This window comes from Pteronotus mesoamericanus, unplaced genomic scaffold (assembly GCF_021234165.1).
Source record: "Pteronotus mesoamericanus isolate MK-2021 breed Mesoamerican mustached bat unplaced genomic scaffold, CSHL_Meso_final contig_29, whole genome shotgun sequence".
In the NCBI taxonomy this organism is placed as follows: domain Eukaryota; kingdom Metazoa; phylum Chordata; class Mammalia; order Chiroptera; family Mormoopidae; genus Pteronotus; species Pteronotus mesoamericanus.
Genome location: NW_026555123.1, coordinates 1553967 through 1568576, shown reverse-complemented (window position 1 = coordinate 1568576; position 14610 = coordinate 1553967). Strand labels below are relative to the sequence as shown.

The 14610-nt window shown below is 40.7% G+C and overlaps 1 protein-coding gene across 1 annotated transcript in view; it reads left to right on the top strand.

The window, feature by feature from the left end:
* HCN1 (hyperpolarization activated cyclic nucleotide gated potassium channel 1) overlaps positions 1-14610 on the top strand; it is a 311369-nt gene that overhangs the window by 26538 nt on the left and 270221 nt on the right. The window contains exon 2 of the mRNA XM_054575326.1: positions 12449-12872. Coding sequence (XP_054431301.1) covers positions 12449-12872 — 424 coding nt within the window. The remainder of the gene's footprint in view (positions 1-12448; positions 12873-14610) is intronic.

Here is a 14610-nt window from a genome sequence, read left to right as displayed (position 1 = left end):
GGAAGCAGAAATACGCGTAGTCCGCAACTACGGTACAGGCATTGTAGTTGGAGAAATAGACCTGAAAAAAATTGTCCATGTGCATTTAAAATGTATAGCAGTTGTGCGTGTGTGCATGAAGGAAAAGCCAAGGCACTTCGGGAGTGTACCTGGTTATTACCTGGCCACGTCTGCAGCTCATTTCTCCCTTCAGCCTCTGAACACTCCTCTAAGGCTTGCAATGTGCCTAGTGCTGCTTTAAATGCAGTAGAAGGACAAGACGTGGCCATTGTCCTTCATCAAATACCAAAAGATGTCTTGTGAGAGTGATGTCCACCCAAACGTATCGTGGAACCTCATATGTAGTGTAAGGCACATTGACTATTTTTATTGACCAAAAATTAAAACTCTAAGCAAAATCTGACTTCCGGCTAACAAAACAGTTTTACTTGAAATCTTCCCCAGTCCCTCTCCCGCATCACCAATTGGCACCCCTTCCCAGTCCCACCCAAAAAGATATTTTGGAGGTGCCACTGCTTGCACCTGGGTTAGGCCTAATATTCAGAGGTCCATGTGCCACCAAAGCTCAGAGCAGAAAGAGGACGGACTGTGGATCAGAGACCCTGGGCCGTGTGCTAGAGGAGCTGCGTGTGCACCTGAATAAGAGAAGGTAAAGAAGAGGGGGATGGGGTGAAGCGCATTCTGAGTGCTCTCGGGGAGCGGTGGTGCAGAAGAGATCAAGGAGGGGACATGCGGGAGACGCAATTGGATTAGCCTGTCTGAAGCTCTGGGATCAGGGTGAGGATCAGTGTGAGGAGAGGTTGGAGAGATTGGGGAGGATTGTAAATTAAAACACATCCATTTTAAATTGCCTACAGTTTTGGCATGATTTCATTCTCATAAACATAGTCTAGAGGTTGATATTTCGTTTTTAATCTTTTAGGTTATTCTATTATACCATATGGGTTTTGAAATAATGACTTTATTTATTCATTTATTTTTTCCCATTGAGTTAGTAATCTCAAAATGCAACAAAGTAATTATTTCAAGAATTGCTATATTTGACACATATATGAGATCAGTTCTTGAGACCCTACATTTTTTCCCCAATTGTATCTCTGGGACCAAGAAAAATCTGAGATTTATTTCTTTACACATTTTCTGTTTTGTTATTTGCTTTTTTAGCTGTTGAAGAAACCAAGCACTTGACTGTCACTTTTCTGAAGGTGGAAGCCATATCTTTTAAAAATGAACTGAAGCAAGCAAATCACAAAAACCTCTTACAGAACTGAGTGAATTTGTAATCGGTTTTAAAATTTCCTGCAAGTCACTGGGCTATATAAAAATACACATGCATTTAATCTCCACCTATTAATGGGACTCAGTTGTTGGCTGAGCAACAGGCTATTGTGGCTATATTTTCTGTTGAAGCCAAAAAAACCCCCAAAAAGGTTTACTAAATGCCACAGAACAAAGAAGGAAGTGAAGAAAGATGTTAGAGCTTTGCAGAACACACATTTTTCTTGGAAGGGGCTGCAGTGAATTGCAGTGTATAGTCATTTGACTCATTTGTAGGTGACGTGCAACTTCTCACTGTACTGGCCCCGACAACTAGAGAAACGTGGTCCTCGATCCTTAAATATTCTGCAGGAAATGGCATTTTGTCCACACACCCCTGACACTCGTTACAGACCTGGGAACATCGGCTTCTGTAACAGAAGGAAGCACTTTCTTCCTTCACACTTCACCCATTCATCTCCTCAGATAGTACACAGCTGCCAGTCGGGGAACACGTCAATGTAACGCAAGTCTGAAATAGTTTTAAGTATTATTACTGTAGGAAGAAAACATAAACTAAATGGAAATGGTATTCCTATTTATCCTTGTGCAACCTAAAATCCATGGACATGAATAATCTTTAACTTTGTCTACTGTTAAATGAGTAGATATTGATTATTCTAAAAATATTGTGGAGAAAATAACATGATACTCCATAGAATTTATAAGTATTTGCAGAACATGACGTTTTTTAATGGAGATTTTATTTGATCACATTCTAAACTGTCTGAAATCATGACCCTTCATTTTCATTGGGGAAACAATGTTTTAAAATATATGTAGAGAAAACACTTGATGTAGCTATGGATTTGTTTAATATCATAACCGCAAAAGTACTAACTAGAGGAGTAAACACGCCAGACCTTTCCACTCTGCATGGCATTTGGTCCCTTTTTCTCCGTGCCTTGTGTGACTTTCTCTGGGTGTTCCCAGGGGCAGCCTGGAGCCTAGCGTTGTTCTGGTGCTCAGCAAACGTGTGCAGTGGTGCCGTGTGCACCGTGTCAAGGCCTCGTCATGTGTGCGTTAAGTGTCAGCTCGCCGACTCGGTGAAATGCTGCCCCGCTCTCCCGTGCTCCCCCAGGGAAGGTGTCATCGATGGCTTCTCTCTGTGTGTCCCTGGACTGATCTCTCCATTCGTCTGTCACAGAACTTAAAACATGTCAGAAAACATTATTGGATTGTTTGTCCCCCCCGGGCCCTGTTTTCCTGAGGACGGGGCTGCGTCTGTTTCCTTGTGTGCCTAATGACAATCCCAGGCCGCAGTGTTTACATGTCGAGAAGGTCATGTCTGTGCTTTGAACAAAGTGCCAGCTCAAGAATTCCCAGCGAACCATCTCTTTGGACTTCTTCGATAATAGTACTTCCTTTAAACAGAGGACTAATTGTTTCTCTCCTTTGGAAACTCGGAGTACCTGCAGGTTCCTATGTATGACTACGTCTTCAAGTCTCTCCTTGTCTGTTTTAAGTGTGAGTGTTCCCTTTCCTATTAAGGTGGAAGTTCTTGAGGGCAGAATTGGTCTATAATTTGCGTTTGCATTTCTTCAAATGCACAGACCAATTCCTGATACATAGAAGGTAGCCAGTGCACATTTGCTGGAATGATTGTAATGTAACTATTTTGAGAAAATATGTGGTACTAAATTTTGCTCTTACTCTCTATGTGGGTTTTTTCCTTTTTTTTTTTTTTTTTCCTTTACAGTATTCCTTTTGTTTATACACTAGTGAGATAATATGTTTGCAGCCAAGGCAGGAAGAATTCAGAAATCCTCTTTGAACAGCCACCCGCGTAGCTCCTTGGTTTAGAAGACCCGTGGTGCTGCCTGGGCGCTGGGGCAGGTGAGCTGTCACCTTCGCTCTCGGGGAAGGCAGGTCGACCCTCAGTGTCTGCCACGTTGAAAGGTGCAGGACCAAAGGCCCGCCGCTGAGTCCTACCTGCAGCTGCCGCCTGGGCTCTGTCGCAGGGCATGGGCTTCCGTTGCGAAAACAGTTTCGTTGTCATTTCCTTGGTGACTGGCCGTGACTGGTGAAAGTGTGGTTAGGCTGCCCTCCTACGTGTGGGAAAGTTGCTGCTTTCAGTCCTCCAGTCGTTCATTCAGGGGTGGAAGCGGGGAAAGAGCGTGGGCCATGGGTTACTTGCTGCCTGCAGGAATTTAACAAAGGTCCCTAGGTGGATGGGGTTCCTTTCCTCTTGTTAAATTTAGATGCTGCTGCCTACCTCTTTGATTGTTTTGAGTATTAAATGAGAAAATGTTTACAAAGTGCCTATTATCTAATAAGCGTTACTTATTCTTTATTGCCCTGAGGCTACCATCCGTTTCCATATTCAATGAAGTAAATTATTATCTACAGAAGTCACGATCATTAACACATTCCAGAACTCCCTTAACATGCAGACATTCTGCAGACTCACGGGCACAGTAATGTGCTTGGACGTTGATTCTGTACCTTCCATGACACCTTCAAACTAGAGCGCTAGTGCACATGATCCACGCGGCACTGGCAGATTGGGAATGAACAGAGGATACAGGTTTGCTGAGATCTTCAGAGTAACAAGAAACGAAGGGGAGGCGACCTTCATTATAAGCGACAGGAAAGATAAAAGATGATGAAAACAAGCAATGTGGTGGAAAGGCAGCGGTAGCAACGAGGGAAGAATTGTTCTGAAATTAAAATCTCCAAACTTGGATACATCTTAAATTAGTTATGTATTTAGACAGGGAAGAATTCGGTCGTCTTCCCTCTTTTCTAAATTTCTTGGTTGGATGAAAGTATAGCAGCAAATAGAAAGCTCTAGCAACTGACAGTCATTTAATGGAGCTTCCAAGATAAAGGTGCCTTCAATGCCTGTGCCCTGGGACTATCAGGGAGATCGCCTAACGTCAACTTTCTTTTAGTCTGTCCTTGGGAACAGTTTAAAAAATGGACATCGAATGATTGGATTTTCATGCTGGAGTGAATGGTGCTGGAACGCATGTTGGCTGACATGAACGCTGACCGGATTTTCGCTTTTCTTTGAGGAATAAAATTCTTAGAGTCACAACTAGAGAAGAAAATTTTGGGAAGTCACTCAGCGGTAAATCAAATAAAAATACTGAGAAGCTAAGGAATAGTTTTAAACTGGACTTTTTCCAAGTCCAATTTTTAAGTCTAAATTTAAACACTAGGAGCTCTTTTATACATTTTCTACTTACCTTTTATAAATTAAGGATTTTTATTTTTTATGAAAAATCTATATGTCATCACAAAGAGAATCCTGCAGCATAGCCCTACTTAACCCTCCGGGAGTTCTGCTCCATTCTATATCTTTTGATGCAAGCTGTAGACTTAGAGAAATATATTTCATGCATGACAGGGGTGAACATGTTTTGATTCAGCGGCGTGAAAGTTGTGGCCTTCATTTGAAGTAAATTCGAATGATATCCTTCCATTGTCTAAAGCAAGAAAATTAGAATAGTTTATTTTTTAAGCATATTGATTATGCTATCACAGTTGTCCCATTTTTTTCTCCCCTTTATTCCCCTCCTCCCTGCACCCCTCCTCCTGCCAGCGTTCCCCCTCTCTGCTTAGTTCAGGTCCGTGGGTTGTACATATAAGTTCTTTGGCTTCTCCATTTCCTATACTGTTCTTAACCTCCCCCTCTCTATTTTGTACTTATCATTTATTCTTCTTATTCCCTGTACCTCTTCCCGCATCCTCTCCGACCCTGTCCCTGCTGATAACCCTCCGTGTGATAATTCCACGAGCAAGGAGAAGTAGCGAGGGCTTACATCTATTTAATTTCAAAACCATCCAAAAGAACACATGATCATATATATTTTAATTAAAATCTTATAATATTGTAATATACCCTTAATAACATAAATGTGATGAATTTGAAATGTGAGCCCCGGCTGGTGTAGCTTAGTGGATTGAGCACCAGCCTGGGAACCAAAGGGTCTTTGGTTTGATTCCCAGTCAGGGCACATGTCTGGGTTGTGGGCCAGGTCCCCAGTAGGGGGCATGTGAGAGGCAATCATACACTGATGTTTCTCTCCCTCTCTCCTTCCCTTCCCCTCTCTCTAAAAATAAATAAATTAAATTTAAAAAAACAAATTTGATGGTTGGGATATTGGCTGTATGTATACTATTTGCAAAGCAGTGTAAATAAAAAGAAGATTGGCATATAGTTCAGCTAGGAAGAAGCACAAAAGCAGTATTTCTGAACATTGTTTATTAAGTGGCCCTTATTTACCAAATTATTACTGCACTAAATTATGGCACTCACTGTTCACTAGCAAGTGTCTGAAAATGCTTGAAACCACACAGAGAAATTGAGATTGGAGTGTGGAACAGGGAGGAGATGAACCCCACGGGGCTGGGGACGGGCATTGTACTTGCCCAAGGACGTAATATTAGGAAATGTAAAGGCTGAGTTTGAGCTTTAGGAGAAGGAAATCCCGGATGTTTATTAGGCAATGACACAGATGAGGCTCGTAAACAAAAAGTCTTTTTTTTAAATTTAGCTGAGAACCATGTATGTGTAAAATGATAAGCTTCAAGGTAAAGAATCAGACACACGGCAGAGGATGGTGACTGATTCCATTTCATTTTCCAAGCAATAGGGGGGCCAGGTGCGCCTAAGTAGGAAGAAATGTGCTGGGGCAGGTAGAACCAGGAAAGTCAGTACACAGGGTAGGATACAGGAAGAACCTCAGAGAGGATGATGGCGATGGAACAAATATGGAAAGCTGACTATGAAAGCTGTTGTGTGAGAAGGAATATAAGACGGGCCACATGCCCCAGCTGGGCCCACCGACGCGTTGGGAACAATTTTCAAGTCTCATGCCTAGTGACTGGCTGAAAGAAAAAAGAAAGCAGTTAAACTATAATAAAAAACATAAAAATATCAGGAGAATTATTTTGAGGCCATGAGGGTCATTGGTTTGGATTTTGCCTGTCAAGATGGCTGGTCCATTGGGATGTTCCGAGGCTGCTAGAGACACAGGATGTAGTTAGAAATGCCTAACTCCCTCTCAGAGGCTCAGCCAAGGACGGGTATGAGAACCATTTACATTAACATATTAGTCCAGCCTGCAGGGGTTGATGAGGCCAAAGAGAGAGTGAACAGAGGGATGAAAAGTTTGGTCAGATGGTCACAAATGCCTACTTTAATGCAGGACAAGAGGAGTCAGGTAAAGGTTGAGGAAAATAAATTCCTGCTAGTACGTGAGAATGAGAGATGGATGATGAAAATGCAGAATCATAGAAACCAAAGACTTGGGAGAGTTTCTAGCAGGAAAGGTGAATGAAATTGTAAGACACTGCCAACCAGGGAAGGGGGATCCGTGGGAAGCCTTTCCTCTTGGCCGGGGAAGGTTAGCGCACAATGGAAAAGTGCGACTATAGAGGAGGGGGCTTGGTGCAGGTCTTAGTAGCCGCCTGTGGGCCACCTTTCTGTCCCACTGGCTCCTTTTATAAATGAGATTAGCTCTAACGCAACATACCTCCCACCCACCTCATGTTCTCATTCGGTACATTGTTACTGGAAATCACCTAAATGTCTTCAACTATGGTTTAACTTTGTTTTATTCATAAATTAGACTAAGCGTTCCTACAATGGAAACGTTAGCAAGGTTTCACTCTATCATGGAAGCTGGCATAGTCTCACTTTCAACTGCCAATGTTTGAACCGTCTGCGTTTTCCGATATCGTCATTCCCCACCCGTCCTTGACAGTGAACTTATCCTTGAGAGACATGAAGGCATTAGACCAAATAATAGATGTGACCAAGAAAACTGCTTTGCACAGCCTGGGAAAGGCATCTGTCAACCGCAGAGCGAAGATTCTGTGTGTAGGTAGTGAGGTTTCTAAGGCGAGGACGGATTTCTGAGAGCCGGGCAGATGCAAGTTCAGGCACTGGCAGCGGAGACCAGGCAGGGTGAATTGTTGATGACTGTACAAGGAAGAGGGCACAGCATTTAAAAGAAGGCACTTTATGTTTTTTCTCAAGAGATATGTGCTTCATAATAGTTATTAATAATTAATAACATAATTATTGTTACTAATTATTAACAATTAATAATAACATAACTATTAATTGGACTTCTGAAAATTGAATCAGTTTTAAGTAACATTTGAAACTTAATTGCAAGAACTATGTGTTTTATAAAAAGTAAATGCAGATAGACATTTATTTGTTTATTTATATTGATAAATAAGCGGGTTTACCAACAGAGGCCTGACTTATGGTTGATATTAAGAGTGTAATTTTTCAGAGCGAATCTTGGGGTTGGCGATGGGACAGGTTTGTCTCATCATTTGACTTCAGCCATGAGTAAAAGAAGAGCCTCATATAAATCTGGCACATTTCGGGGCTTTAACCAGAAGCCCTTTCCTCCAGGCTACTCAGTGACAAATATTTATTTCACCAGAGGGAGGGGAGAATTGGACCTTTCATTCAATATTTAGGGAGAAAGATTTAAAGACAAGTGCCTCCAGTAGCGAACTATGGCAACTGTTTAAATCTCTTTAAGGCTTCAGATTAGAAATGTCTGACATCAGGCAATTAATTTCACCTGGAGCAGGTATCGTAGGCGGAAGGGGAACTGGAGGGACAGAGCGGAACTTGCATTAGGGGAAAGGGGCTGCCTCCACTTACCCGAGGCTGTAGAGCAATATGAGTAGACGGAATTTGAATTCTTCACGGTGTAACACCATGGCCCAATCTTTACAATGCCACTTTGTCCCTCCTGAAAACTGATAGGGGACAGTGGATTCTTAACATAAAAATAGTTTGTCTATGACAATTATTTGGTTAGTAATTAAAGTCATAGTCATTAGCGGTATATTAACTGTAATTGGAAGGTTATTTTATTTTGTCTCTCTCTTCACTGTCAGTAGAAGGGAAAAAGGACCGTCTCGCTCCTCGTCCGGCTCTCATTGTCCAGGCTCTCCCTCGTCTCCCGGTCAGCGCTCCGGCTTTGCTGGTTTTACAAAGAGACTTCCTAACAGGTTCTCTCTGCTACACTTTGCACCCATCATAGCTTGCGCCCCTCCTGCAGAGAAAGCTGTAGAAGACAGTTGAAGTTCATGACGGTTAAATACCTTGACCTAAACCACGCAGCTAGGAGAACTAGAATTTGAACCTAAGTTTGCCTTCAGAATCTAATCAAGGTCTTTTACTGATAAATACCACCTCTCCAGAGCAGGATGAGGAGAAGGAGAGGGATTTTGTAACACATCAAACCAAGGGTCAGATCCAAAACTGTTTTGTTTTCAGGCTGTCTAACTAAAGAATGTATTCCTAAGCTGGTTTCTTATTTAATTTGTTTTACTGTATTCAGTGTCATGAAAACCCTCAATGAGTAAAAGTTCAGGGTGAGATAAAAGATAAATTAAGAAATTATTTACTGCATCAATGGCTCTTTGTCTTATTAGAAAGCATTTCTTTAAATATCCCCACTAAAGTGTATCTTCCCATTAAAATTGCAATTAATTTATCTTCTTAGCATTGGCCACTGTAGATCCTGTCTACATCACTGCAAAAGTTAAACAGAAGATCTGGTTTTGAATTTCAGTGAACTTAAATCCGGTCATGGTGGAGGAAACTAAGATACATAATTAGTAACAAAAGAAATAATAAAATAAGAAGCATACTGGAAAATGTATGTTGCTCTGGGGGTTGAAAAAAAACAACAACCAAAACCAAGAAGCTCTTCAGCAGACTGTGATCTGAAGGACAGCGATGCAAATAGGAAAAGGCACAGGGAGAAGGGAAGTAACTGGTATATGGACCCAGGCGTGCATGGCAGGCGCTCTCTTGCTTGACGTATGAGGTGCCTGCCGTAAAGTGAAAGCAGTGGCTGGGAAGGAGGGGAGGCTACATTCAGGAGTTCTTTGACCACCGGGATGACTTTTTTAATAAAATTGAAAGGATCCTGGATGGTTTTTGACCTGGTAAGTGACGGGTTAGGCTGCCCCGGGACTGGTGAGCAGCACCGATCAGATACCACGGACAGGAGACTCTTGAAATATTCTCGGCGAGAGATCGATAGCTCTGCCCTGACTAGTGAGATAACAGCAGGAATGGGAAGAGGAAATAGATAGGAAAGGCAGTGCTGTAATAAAATGAGTAAGAGATAGAAATTGGAAGATAAGAGGGAGAGCGTGAGTGTCCAAAGGGCAATAAAGAAGAGAAACGAGTGGTCAGGCAGGCAAGAGCGTCCCACGAGGCCAGTGTTTGGAGACACAGACGTTGTTTAAAGAACAGGAGTTACATCACACTTCCAGAGTGAGTGATAACTGTGTTTTTCTATTTTCTTTTCATTGTTGTTCAACTACAGTTGTCCCAATTTTTCCCCCTTGCTCTCCCCTCCCCCGTCCACCCCTGCTCCCTCAGTCAGTCCCCACCCTGTTGTCCGTGTCTGCGGGTCCCTTATACCTGGTCCTTGACTAGACCCTTCCCCTTCTTTCCCCCCTTTATCCCTCTTCTCCCCCCTCCCCTCTGGTCACTGTCAGTTTCTTCTTTATTTCCACGTCTCTGGTTCTATTTTGCTCATTTGTGTGTTTTGTTCATTAGTTTCCACTTATAGGTAAGTTCACATGGTATCTAGACTAGCAGAGAATGAATTTATGTTAACTAAAGTGTTGTGTTATGCAAAGTTTATAACAATACCTGTGTTTATGTCTGTAAAATACAGTTAATGATACTTTAAAAGGAAATGATAAGGACTAATAGAGCTTCATATTGATATCAATATATCTAATGGCTTCAGACCACATTAAATACCAGCAATAAAAAGCTATGGTATGATAAACCTTATTGCAATAATAAAGAGTGCATGGCACTTTATCCTTTTAATTTCTATTGACTAAGAAGCACAGAATATATTTCTTTAAAAAATAGCTTCTCTTTTAATGATAGAAATACAAAGATGTCTATAAAAGTGAGCGGTTTTCAATGGGCTCCTGGTTGCTCCCCATGAAAATGGATTTTTTTTTTTTCAGTAAAGAAAGGTAAAATACTAAGTAAGCCACCAACATTGTGTCCACAGTTCACTGTATGCTAGGATCTGTGATTTGTATATATTATTTAATTTATAAAACTCTGCACATTAGTTTCTATAATGATATTCACTTCACAGCTGAGAAAATCTAACATTCGAGAAGCTGAATAACTTGTCTCCAGATTCCGGATGGAGACAGCTGTAGTGGGGATCACAAGGGCAAGAACCCAGCAGGCGCGGTGACTGACTGACTAGGAGACCGAGTGGCTTTAGGGCCAGGCGTCACGGCGGCTGGCCCCAAGGTTTCTGGCGTGCTCATCAGGTAGAGAGTTGTTCTTTGCCTGGACAGGGAACTTCTGAGGAGTGGAGCCGGGCCTTGCTGTCGAGAAGTGCAAGAGGTGGGCTTAATGGACCACTGGTGCTGAGGATTAGGGGGCTTAACGCAGGAATGGACTGGAGGTAGAGCTTCCAGAGCCATCAGTCACAGATCATTCCTAGAGGACGTGGGTGCGTGTGTGGTGTTGCCCATAGAGCCTGTGTGGAGTGGGAGATGGAAGGGCTATGCATGACACCCAGGGACCAGCCGGCTCGGGGGAGGGCAGGGAGAGCAGCCCGCGGAAGAGACTGGTAAGAGCACGCACAGGGCGCAGGCGCTCCGAGCACATGCGCTTTCACTCTGGAGTTCAATGAGGTCACTTCTTCGTGAAATAGCTGTTATAGTACTGCTTCTTGCCTACATCTGTCCTTTGTCCTTAGTGTATTAAGTGGCACATTTTGTATATGTCCATTGAGAGAAGAAAAAGGAAAGTTGCATTGAGATCACCAGTGCATGGTGTACGATTGACATGGGCTTCTGTATACTTTCCCGTAAATGCATAGACATGTTTTGATGGGAAAACTGGTGAAAGCTTCAAAATGACACATATCTATCTTTTATCTAATCTTGGGGAGGGATGGAGACAAGGGGAGAGAGTGCCTTTTATAGTTCTTTGATATACTATTACTTTTATCCCAGGAGCCATTCATATTTAGGGATGATAGTGACTCTGATAGGTTTATGCAAATGTGTTCCTTACCAAAATGTAGCCCAAATAATCTGGGTGGGACAATTCATGTTAAATAAAAATATCTTGGTTAACAGAAATTTATGTCATCAAAGTTTGTGTCATTTTTGCAACGAAACTTCCAAAAGAGGACACATAACCAGGATTACAATAACTCATGTTTTCAGACTTTCGGTCGTTACAGAGTTGTAGGAGTGAATTTGTTTCCTCAATGTTATAACAGATATTGTCACAAGTATAAATAGTCTATTTACCGTGTCAATAGACTTTGAAAGAATCCAAATGAAAATAACATAATCACCTCTGAAGAACTGAGTTATAATATATTAACTTGGACTAACCTGGAAGTTCCTGGTTTTCTCCCAATTTTAATGCAAGGTGAGATAAGAATGTTTCTAAAGGTAGTTAGTAATCATAAGTTCTAGTTTCAAATCTACAGTAGAGTCTCTCTTCAATTATTTTTAGACTCAGAAAAAAAAATTAGTTTTCCTATTTCAAACTAAAAGAAGAACAAAACCAAAATATTTGGAGTACCGTGAAGCTATGGGCTATTCTAGAATCCATGTTTGACATAAGCTCCTAGACATAAATGTGCAGCACCAGTATTTTTCCTGTACCCTATTTGTTACTGTTTATTCTAATCTATGATTGATAATTTGATATAAAGTACTTCAAAGCACTTTTAAAGAATCTTTCTAAAAGCATGGTTTTTGGTTTTTTTTTAAGGTAAATATCCTGGTCTTACATTTCTCCCAGACTCCCATGCAGCCTATAGGGGAGGATGTTTTTTACTTCTTCACCAGATAAAAGGGGTTATGGGTGTTTTGAATTTATTTCAATAACACTTGACATCAAATAATTTTTAGAATTCTATCATCACATTACCTTGCTTTAGGAATATGTTGACTTGGATTTAAATTTGTTTCCATTGAAGGAATGAGTTACCTTATTTTTAAAACCAACACTTTGTTCTTTTACTCATTTATTTAACTGTGAATCAGTATATATTTTTTATGGTGGGGGGGAAGAATGGTCTGGTTAATGGTCTGCATCTTAAAATCTGATTTTTAAAATTTCTTGTAGGTTTTATTGGGATTTAATAATGCTTATAATGATGGTTGGAAATCTGGTCATCATACCTGTTGGCATCACGTTCTTCACAGAACAGACGACCACGCCGTGGATTATCTTCAATGTGGCGTCAGACACAGTGTTCCTCTTGGACCTGATCATGAACTTCAGGACTGGGACTGTCAATGAGGACAGTTCTGAAATCATCCTGGACCCTAAAGTGATCAAGATGAATTATTTAAAAAGCTGGTTCGTGGTTGACTTCATCTCATCCATCCCAGTGGATTATATCTTTCTCATTGTAGAAAAAGGAATGGACTCCGAAGTTTACAAGACGGCCAGGGCACTTCGCATTGTGAGGTTTACAAAAATTCTCAGTCTCTTGCGTTTATTACGACTTTCAAGACTAATAAGATACATACATCAGTGGGAAGAGGTAAGACATATTTTACTTTTTTAATGCCACTGTATTATGATTTTTAAAAACTATAACTGTTTAAAAATGAACACCTATGTTATGTCTGAGTTTTATGACATTCAAGGAGAAAATTTTTTATTTTTGGCACATAATTGATATGTGTGTCTTCAAAAAAGATATAGTCAAATGCTAGATTTGAATCCACAGAAAAAAATTAGTGATTTTAAAACTGTTGTTTTATATCAGTTTAGTGTTTCCTTAACAAATCCACTTTAATAAAAAAAAAATTTTTATCCTAATCAGTGTAACCCCTCTTCCATCCATAGGTGGCTGGTTTTTATCTGCTATGAGTACATCAAGTACCATCTTTGAGAACGATGAGGAGGGTCTATTTGCTAATCTAGTTTGGATTGTTAACTCTATGAGATAACCTGTATATCCTCTCATATTGAATTTTCAGAGAATTTGTGTTTAAAAAGCACTTTTGAATGTTTCTAAGTTGTAGATGTTAAGACTGATTTTAGGGTAATAATTTTGCTCTTTGTTATGCTTTGCGTATAAATTATTTATGATTGTTTCTCTCCATTAACTCATTTCATAAAACTGGAAAACAGCATACCCAGGAGGCAAATTATTACATAAAAAACACAGATCCTATGGTGGATAAATGTAGAGAGTGTGGCCAACAGTTTGCAGAATAGAGTGACGATCATTCTTAGATGGTTGTTGGGACCTGAACGGGCTCACTCAGCCTGCGGGAGTTTCCAAAAACCTAACCTATATGCACATCACCAAGTGAAGGAGCTTTCATTCCCTGTTTCCAGAGTCTGCATGCTAACCTTTTTGACTTTCTCTGCCATCTAAGTTTACCTTTCCTTTTTAAATGAATTATCACCTGAATTTTATTGTCGGCGTGAAAATGAGGGTTGAAAGCCTTTGAGCTCGCTCAGCCTGTAGTAACGAAAACAATATACCTGCTACGGATTCATTGTCTCAGCACTCGTTGCAGAAATTATTTTTAGCATTTTGAGGATGAATGATGATTTGGAATTTAGGTTTAAGCAAGTCATAAAATGGGACTTCTGTGAGCATCAGCTCCGCTTTCTGTGAGGGTGTGGCAGCGTGTTGTGTGCTTGTCAATGGCATTTTGGTTCACAGCATTTCAGGAAATGACATACAGCAATAAACACTGCATGAGACATTGCTGAAAAGGCTTAAAAATGGATCACTGTTAAAATATAGATGTGGGTGATATTTAAAATCGAATGAAGCACATTTGAGAGATTGGATTCATCTTGTAATGTGTCTAGATAGCACATTCCCTATAAAGTGTAAGAAATGTTTGGTTCTCAAACTTCATTGTACCAATTTGAGATTAATATCAAACCAAGGGTATTACTGATAATAATAACTAATGTATGTTGAGGTATTATTATATGTCAAGTCATATATTTGGCTCTACACTTGGGTTAGTTCGTTAAACCTTCCCAGTAACTCTCGTGACTTGCTCAGATTCCCCGAGGTGGTAGTAGATGGAGCTGGGCTTCTAACCTTGGCAGCTTAACTCTGCAGGCAATGCCCTGAACCACAAAACAATGACATACACTCTTAATGAGAAATGCCTTAACATTCAATGATCGTATCTATCGAATAACGATTGTAGATGAGTATGTACCACTTAAAACCTGGTCGCTGGTCACACACACAAAATTTTAATGACGGGCCTGTGAAATGAAAAGTCACTGACATAAACAGC